We start from the raw sequence: 9,123 nt of genomic DNA on the forward strand, positions 1-9,123 counted from the left end.
GCCTTTCATTCTTGTTCAAACGTTTCATTCTTTTCTAAAACATAAAAAAAAAACGTATATAACTTAATGAAAAGAAATGAATTAATGGTAATATAAATTAGTATAATAGTGATCAATTGAATGCAGAGAAATTGAAAAGAAATGGATAAATTGTAATTTGTATAATGGTGATCAATTGAATGAAAAGAAACTGAAAAGAAATGGATTAAGAGTAATAAAAATTAGTATAATGGTAATCCATTCACAATTATTTTCTTTTCTTTTGTAACCTATGTCCAAAAATTCTATAAATAGTCCAGAACAAGAGGGGGGGAAGGGAGGAAGGAAGAGAGCATTATTGAGTAAAAAAAAAAAAAATAGGCAAAAATAGGGATGAGTAGACAATTTGAACTTGAAAAAGCAATACAACAAAATCAATTGAACAGTAAAGTTTTAATTTTCTTGTCCTCGCCTAATTCTTTTCCTATTATCTTATTTTTATTGCATCATTTTTTTTAAAACAACCGCAGTTTTGATTTTCTACAAAATAAACTCATATGCTAGGTTTTTATTTTTCAGTTTAGTTTTTGCAACACACATACTAAAAAAAAACATAAATAAATGATGCTTATAAACCAATTACCAAGTAAAACAAAGTTCACCTGGTTGTAACATAACACAAATTCATATCACGACTTTATCAAATAACTCAGAAAACCATAACAAAAAACTAGATCAATAAATAGTTTTTTATCTTAAGATTTGAATTGATAGTTGTCGTCGCCAGATGAAATTAATCTTCACTCTCTGCGCCACAACAATCACCCTCAGCCGTCTGTGGCCTTTGTGCGGCAATAGACCCAACAACGCACGAGCAAATCCTTTAACAGGCTATTTATTTTGCTTTGTTGTCGCGTCAATCTGTTTCATTCACATACTGCCACGTTACCATTGCTTTCTAACAATAATCAATTTTTCTTAACTTTAAAACCAAATAAAAAATAAAAAATATACAATATGTAAATAGACATCTCACATCTTTTTCATTATTATTATTATTACCTTTTTTTTGGTACATATAAAATAATAATTATAATAATAAATAATTAAAATCATGTAATAATAAAGTCGGACAACATATAAATATTTTCTATCCAAGAACTACAAGTGATTTGATTTCTCTATTGCACTTGGGGGTACATAGGAGTAAGGTCTTTTCCTTGTCAAACCAAATTAATAAAAATATAATTTTCCTTCTTTTATTAATGTATATAATTTATTTTCCTTTTTATTATTCTTTTTAAGGGATAAAATAAATAATTTGTATACAATTAATTATAGGGTAACCGTTTTAACGGACGATGTATGATAATATTATTTTCCTACTAGTAATCGACTCCTAAATTCGTACGTTTGGTTCAAGATCTTTATTTTAGGTTTATCTTATTTTCCCTTTTAAAAAAATAAAATTAGCGACGACTCCTTGTTTGCAGGCAAACTGGACGCGACAATTATCATTAGATAGCCTAAGATAAGGAGGAATCTTAGAAGGAAGAATGATTTTGTCTGAGTGATAGTGGGTTGGTTGACTAAATTCTCACGCTTTTTAATTTTAAAGACCACCTACAATGTGGCCAAGCTAACAGAGATCTACATTCCTAAGATCGTAAGATTACATGAGATCGTGATCCAAAATTTACGTCTCATTTTTTGGGAGTGTTGCATTGAGCATTGGGAACAAGTCTAAGATTGAGTTCAACATACCATCCACAAATGGATGGATAGACTAAGAGGATGAATTAGTCATTAGAAGATTTGCTGAGGGCATCTGTATTAGATGATAGGGAAAGTTGGGATGATGTGATGCCAGTTGCTGAGGGCATCTGTATTAAAATTTCACCATATGAAACTTTGTATGGGAGCAAGTGTCAGACACCTTTATGTTGGTACCAGAATGGCGAGAGTATGATTGTAGGACCCGAGATGTTACAACAGACTACAAAGAAGGTTAAAAGGATAAAAGAGAAGGTGAAGACTTCTCAAGTTCGTTAAAGGAGTTATGAAGACAAACGTCGTAGACCTTTAGAATTTTGTCAAGGTGACCATGTGTTACTTAGAGTCACACATACTACTAAAGTTGGTTGAGCAATAAAATCAAGGAAGTTAACTCTGAAGTTTATTGGACATCACCAAATTACTACACGAGTTGGACTTGTGGCTTATCGGATTTGTTACCTCCAATTTGTCCAATATTCACGACGTGTTTCAAGTGTCACAATTAAGGAAATACATTTTGGATCGGTCACTGGTTTGAACCTGACACAATTCAGTTGAAGGATAATCTATTGTTTGAGGTGCCACCTATAAGAATCGAAGACATGAAAATTAAGCGTTTAAGAAACAAAGAGATCCCGTTGGTCAAAGTAATTTGGAACTCAACCACTAGGGGTGTGACTTGGGAGCAAGAGAGTAAGACAAGGGAGGAACACCCTAGTTTGTTTACCAACACGTAGTTTCGAGGACAAAACATTTTTTAGGGTAGTAGTAATATCATAGATGTAGTTTTCAAAACCCTAATTTCAATAGTTTTCCGTTTTTTTTAATTCAACGTGTTGTTGAGTTTGTCTGCTCCATTTTTTTATTTTGTAAATTGAAGTACCAAAATTATATTTTCCTGGGTGAAAGATTTTTAATTCCCTTGTGTGTAAAAATAGTTGAAAACGTAAATATTTAATTTTACAGACTTTAAATAGAACAAACAGTTTTACTGTTCGTGGAATTTTAAAACAACTCTCTTTAGACAAATCTATTTTCCTAGTTCCTGGGAGGGTAAAGATTAGTAAGATTTTTGAGAAAATATTTTCACATAGTAGGTTAAAATTATTCATCGGGAAATCATTTAATTAAATTATAAAGAAATTACGATCGACCAATAATTTATGACACCGCGCTTTACTGTTGAATTCCTCTATCTGTCGAGTTGTGAGAAGAGTAGATATTTTTACTAAAGTATATTGAGAAACGAGTGATGGGATGTGTGTAAGAGTGATTAGATGGTGTAATTATGGCTATCTAAATATCTAGTTATTTTCTTCATGAAGTAATTTTTTTAAGAGTTGATTTTTGGTGTAGTAAGAGTTAGGAAAGGAAAAAAAATTAGACCCTCTTTAGTCCTCAATTTTCAAAACTCTCCCTCCTTCGCTCACTTTGTTTATTTTTCACTCTCTCACTTTAGAAAGAAAGAACAAATAAGACTCTCTTATCTCTCTTACTTCTTACTAGTGTTAGTAAGCAAACACAAAGAAAAAAATCACTTTTTCTCATCATTTGTAGGGTTGAGTATTTAAATTATTTTCTCTCACCCTAGAAAAAAAATGTTTTGATTATGTAAAGAAATACTATAAGTGTCAAATATATGCTGACAATATCCACGCCCCACTAATGCCTCTGGACACCCTTACAGCAACTTGATCATTCTCAATGTGGAACATAAACGTCATCGGAATGATCGAACCGAAAGTTTCTAATGGAGATCTCTTCATATTGGTTTTAATCGATTACTTTACTAAATGGGTAAAGGCCACTTTGTACGCCAACATAACGAAAAATGTGGTAATCAAATTCATAAAAAATGAGTAAATATGTCATTATAGTCTGCCAAGCAAGATCATTACTAACAATGCCATAAATCTGAATAACAAAATTATGGATGAATTGTGTGCCACCTTTAAAATTCAACACCACAACTCATCCCCGTCTAGACTAAAAATGAATGGTGCACTTGAAGCACCAAATAAAAACATCAAAAAAATTATTCAGATAATGAATCACGTTTAAATGTTGTTTGTCTTTAGTTAATGTTGTAGATCTACTTATTGTAGTAAATATTTTGGAGTTTTGCAAAAAAAAATTGGTTTTATACAAGGATGATTTTACCTTCACAAATATCATAGATCCATGACTTGTGATAATAGATCTAAAGGAAAAATTAAATTTGGAATAATTTGAATTTTGGTTCAAATAAAAAAAGAATGTGTTGGAAATTTTGATCTTTATATTTTTGTGTTTTGATTGTTGAAACGGTTCTAAAATATGTATTTTGAACTAAGGATGAAAGAAATTTCTGAAAAGTTTTTTTCTCCATCCCTTACTAGTAAGGGCTGAACCAAAATCGGGTGTTAGGATTTGGAATCTTTATGTATTTTTGTTTTCTTGTGTACAAAGGGGTTGTGATCTTGGTTTTAAGACAATTCTCTATTTAAGGTACGAGAGATTTTAGAAGGACTAACGCTTGTGATTCTGAACATTTGCAAGGTTATGGCACTTTCTAAGCTCAGTGTACCATGTTTTTGTAGGAGTATTTACATTTTTTACTATGTTGGTGTGTTGCTATACATGCCTATGTGAAATATTTGATTTATGTATAATTGGTGTGAATGAGTTGGTTAATTTTATTATATATATATATATATATATATGCATACATAGTAAATGGCGTCCATAATTGGTTGGAGTTCATAATCTTGGAACGAGAAATGGAGTGATGATTATGATTTAACATTTTTGGATCATGCTAGAAGGTGATCAACTACCCTATGCATAGGGGATATGATATTTCATAGTCATTTGTAGTGGCATATAGACATTGCATCTATGGTGTGTATGTATTTGCATGAACTCGTTTGACTTTTTATGCATAAATTTGTTTTGATAAATTGGGAATTTCCATGCTATTCGTAAATTATCTGTGTATTTTGTATATATGTTATTTCAATATTGTAGAAATTGGGTTATTTCTTCAGACGATTTTGAATTACAAACTACTAATGGTTGCAGTGACTACTTGGCTATACAACCTAATATCAAGCAAGGCTACTTACACGGGGTGGGTTGTAACGACCAGTAGCAGGGCAGGTGGAGTTTTTCATGTGGGGATCACACGCGAGAGGATAAACTACTTTGCACATTCAGACTTGCTACTTGGGACTAGTGGTGCATGGATGGCGGCGGGAAATGCTATTGTTGGAGGTGAGACGGAGGCCAAAGTAAGAGTAGTGACTCCCACATCAAGAGTAGGGGACACTACGATTGGATCGGGAGCTGCAGAGAAAGGCAAGGGGTTGATGCTGGAGGTGGAAGACATAGCAGGACCATTTATGTCAGTCGAGGACTGGGGTTTCTTGGACTGACCATCTGTGGCGTGGTAAGTGTCACCCTGGGCTGAGTCAAAGCTCTTTTTCTTAGTGGACAATCATCAACCTTATGTCTTAGAGGTGGAGAGTTGTTTCAAGATATCGCTCAGTCGAAGTCATCTATCTCGTGGGTGGACTTGATATTTTAGGTGACTGATTTGTCCTTGGCTGAAGATGAAGATTAGATTACTTTTATGAGGGATATGGCATTAGATGGGACATGTGTTGTGTGTCGAGGTCACCCCTACTACTGTAGTTGTTAGTTTATGATTCATTTAGGATTGTGAATAAGGTCGATGTGCCTCACTTTTGGTAGTTGTACTTATCTCATTTTGAGATGACTGTATTAATGAAATTCTTTGACAATTGACATTTGTTGGTTTGTCTATGTTCCTTTTTTTGACGTGACCATTGAGTGATAGAATTCTTAGACCATCACTTATGCATAGATGTCTACCGATAATACTCATGCGGTATGAGCAATGATTTGATAGGTCTCATAGCCCTAGTGTATTTAATGGTTCTGTATATTTTGGATTTACCATGAGACTACTTTTGCCTACCAACACATATGATATATCTATTTATGTTCCTTTGTTGTTTTATTGGTTCGAAGAATATTTTATTTGAGTTCCCTTTGAAAGAAAACCAAATTTAGTACATATTTTTTATAACAAACGATTTCAATTTTTATCCTTTAAGATGATATTTTGAAGAAATATATACATATGCGTTTAAAAATTGGACTGTTATGATAATCGATTAAAGATTTAGTAAAAACCTAACAATTGTCTAAGAATTCATTTGTGATAATTTAATGGTGAACAATTGATTAGGTTAACTAGATAATCAATTAAGTAATAGTCAGAAAAGTAAATTTATGAGTAATAGTCATGACTAAATTTTGAAATGGGTATTTTATATGCCTTTGTTGTATTTTTTTGTCTCTTAGATATAGATACTTAAGATTTGAGACTATAATGGGACACTTTAGTTGGCCAAAGAGGAAGGTTCCCACAGTTTTAGAACCGAAAGAAGATCCCTGGGACTATGTTATGCAAGGAAAATTTTATCCTATACTTCCATATTTTAATATAAATCCATTTTTACCATTTTTTTTAAAAAAGTTCAAACTTTGTTTTGTGGTACAAGTATGTGTTCCGAAAAACATGAAAAAAGTTTTCTGCTACACAAATGTGTTCGGAAAACTTAAAGTTTATTGTAACACAATTTGAATTTTCTAAAAAAAAAAGTGTATTTTAGAAAACTTTTTTCAAGTTTTCCATAACACAAATTTTGAATTTCAAAAATATAATTGTGTAACGAAATTTTTTTTTCACATTTTTTAGACTGAAAGTTTCAATTTTTCCGATACACAAAATTTAAATTTTCTGAAACACATTTATGTTTCAGAAAACTTAAATTATTCTGGATCATAAATGTTTTTCGATACACAATTCAAAATTTTAAAAACACGTTTGTATCCCACTCTAAAGTTAGTAGCTATGTTTATTATGATTTCCACAAACTCAATCCTCCAACTTTTACAAGAAACTGCATTTCTTTTAGCAATTCAAGATCGGTTATAGAATATGTCTAAAATGTCTAGATCTTAAATGTTTATTTTTTAAAAAACAAAATACATCTTAAAAGTTTATTTTTGAAATAACAAAATACAATCAGATCAAATACAACAAAATTCATCTCCAAATCTAGTCATGTCACAATTTTTAGAAAGCAAAGTCAAATCTTAGTGGACAAGGAGAAAGTGGGGATGGTGTAGAGTATCAATTAAGTAATAGTCCCAATAATAAATTGGCCAAGCAATAGTCATGACTAGATTTTCAAATTGTTGAGTGTTGGGGATTGGAGGAGAGCATGAGCGATGTAGTTGACTAGTTGTTACGCTGCCAAAACCCAAAACCTTTCGGAAAATGCATCACATTCCCATGAATACAAATTATTCTAAAAACTCAATTTTTTTTTTGTAAAAAAATAAATTTAATCACACTTTTAATTTTCTATTTATACTGATTCATAAAATTAATTCTCTTATTTTAAAAATCATTAGTTTTGATCCATTCTTCATATTATTTTACTAAATAATAATGACGTAAGATATTTTAAATAACATGACATATGATACGATTATTTACAGTGATTAAAACCCATGAAATTGAAGTAAAAATCTAAATTTCAACTTCACAAATTTTCATATTTTTAATTTAATTAATAATATATAAATATATAATGCATCTAGATGATTCTCTATCATAAAATTGTATATCACGTCATTAAAAATATATCAAATTGTCAGTTTTTAGTTTAAAATTCCAAAAAAGATATCAAAACTATCAACTTTTAAAATATGATAATCAAAACTACAATTAAGCCAAAAAATTAAGCCAAATAATAAAATGACCAAAACTACAATTAAGCCAAAAAAATTAAATTGTCCTACAAACTCATCATTTTTGTCAAAAAAAAAAATAATCATCTAGAAACTCACGGTATTACTTATTTTCACAAATGCAACGGTATTACTCATTGTTTTTTTTTTTTGTTGTGTTTGTTTAATCAAATATAGATTAAGTCACTTTTTCAAGTGTGGAATATCATAATATTATCGTTAAAATTCCGAGCGAGTTTCAAATATCTAATTCATCTCAAACTACATATGACACTTCCTCGCTCTAACAATTGGTGTTATCCTAACCATCAATTAGTTAAAAGATTCATCTCATATGAAAAAATTTGAGGTTGATTAAAAAAAAATCCTTAAAATATTTCATGATGATTAAAAAATATACTAAAACAATTAATACAATATCTCTATGTATAGAACACAATTCAAACTTAACCAACTAAATGAGTCTAACCAAATTTAACAAATTAACTAATCTCTTAAATCAGTAACTAAAGTGTCTAACCAAGCTATCATAACAATTACATCCAACATGAATACAAACACGGGTCACGTAGTCCCCCATATAGGAACCCACCATCATCATACCACTGTACCCTCAGACATTCATTAAATTAAAATACCAGCTTTAATCTTGGCCACAAACAGATTCTATGTAATAATTTCTTGGTCCCATCCATTAACCCAAAATGACAAAAAGGAAAATTCAATCAACGTTGGGGTCCAATATATTTACCGAAACCCAAACTCCATCCTCTACTTTGAAATAACTGTTGTTTGTTTCTTTTAACACTACATAACTTTACTAGTAAAGATCTTCTGTAGTTCGGGGATTTAGACTCATTTCAGAGCATTTCAAAGTCTGTTTTCCATATCATTATTAAGAGTTCATAAGGTATTAATGATAGGATAGAAGAGAGTATAAAGAATACACGGTATTACCTTTTTAAAATTAAAGAAACTGGCAAGGGAGCACAAACAAAGTCATCCGTTGACTGAACCAAAACTTGATAAAACTAGAATACTCACTGACTCTAGATCTAGTCTCTTTCTAAACTAATAATTTTACACAATAAATAAAAAATGTAAAAAAAGAGTAATGCCAGGTCAAAAAGCATTGATCAGAAAGAAAAATAAAATTCTATTATTGACTTTTACAAGTCCTGCTCCTGATACATCCTTTCCTGGAGACTACGTTGATGCAGTGTTTCCACCGCAACCTTCACATTGAAGGCTAGAAAACTGTCCGACCAATCCAAATAAGTAATATGCACACGAAATCTTCAAGCAGCTGAAGCAGCCAATCATACTAAAGTATAAATCACTCTTGTGTTATCAGAACTGGAATGCCCACATCTTGACAAGACAAAACAACGTCAAAATGCCATAAAACTGGAAGTCGAAACACCAAAGCAATGGAATTGAAAATAATATCAATTTGATGCAGTGATTTTGGAATAAATGAAGCATGTCATCCATTTAAGCTTTTGTTCTGTGGTAATTAACAGGAATGTCTACATTGTGCTC

At 31.1% G+C, this 9,123-nt stretch overlaps 1 protein-coding gene across 1 annotated transcript in view; it reads right to left on the bottom strand.

The window, feature by feature from the left end:
- Nucleotides 1–787: 787 nt before the first annotated feature.
- The window catches only part of LOC101499555 (O-fucosyltransferase 10), a 29,979-nt gene continuing 21,643 nt past the window's right edge, over nt 788–9,123 (bottom strand). Inside the window, exon 10 of the mRNA XM_073365248.1 lies at nt 788–900. Within this exon, the coding sequence (XP_073221349.1) occupies nt 807–900 (94 nt within the window). The 3' untranslated portion in view covers nt 788–806. The remainder of the gene's footprint in view (nt 901–9,123) is intronic.

This window comes from Cicer arietinum, chromosome 2 (assembly GCF_000331145.2).
Source record: "Cicer arietinum cultivar CDC Frontier isolate Library 1 chromosome 2, Cicar.CDCFrontier_v2.0, whole genome shotgun sequence".
Classification (NCBI taxonomy): Eukaryota; Viridiplantae; Streptophyta; class Magnoliopsida; order Fabales; family Fabaceae; genus Cicer; species Cicer arietinum.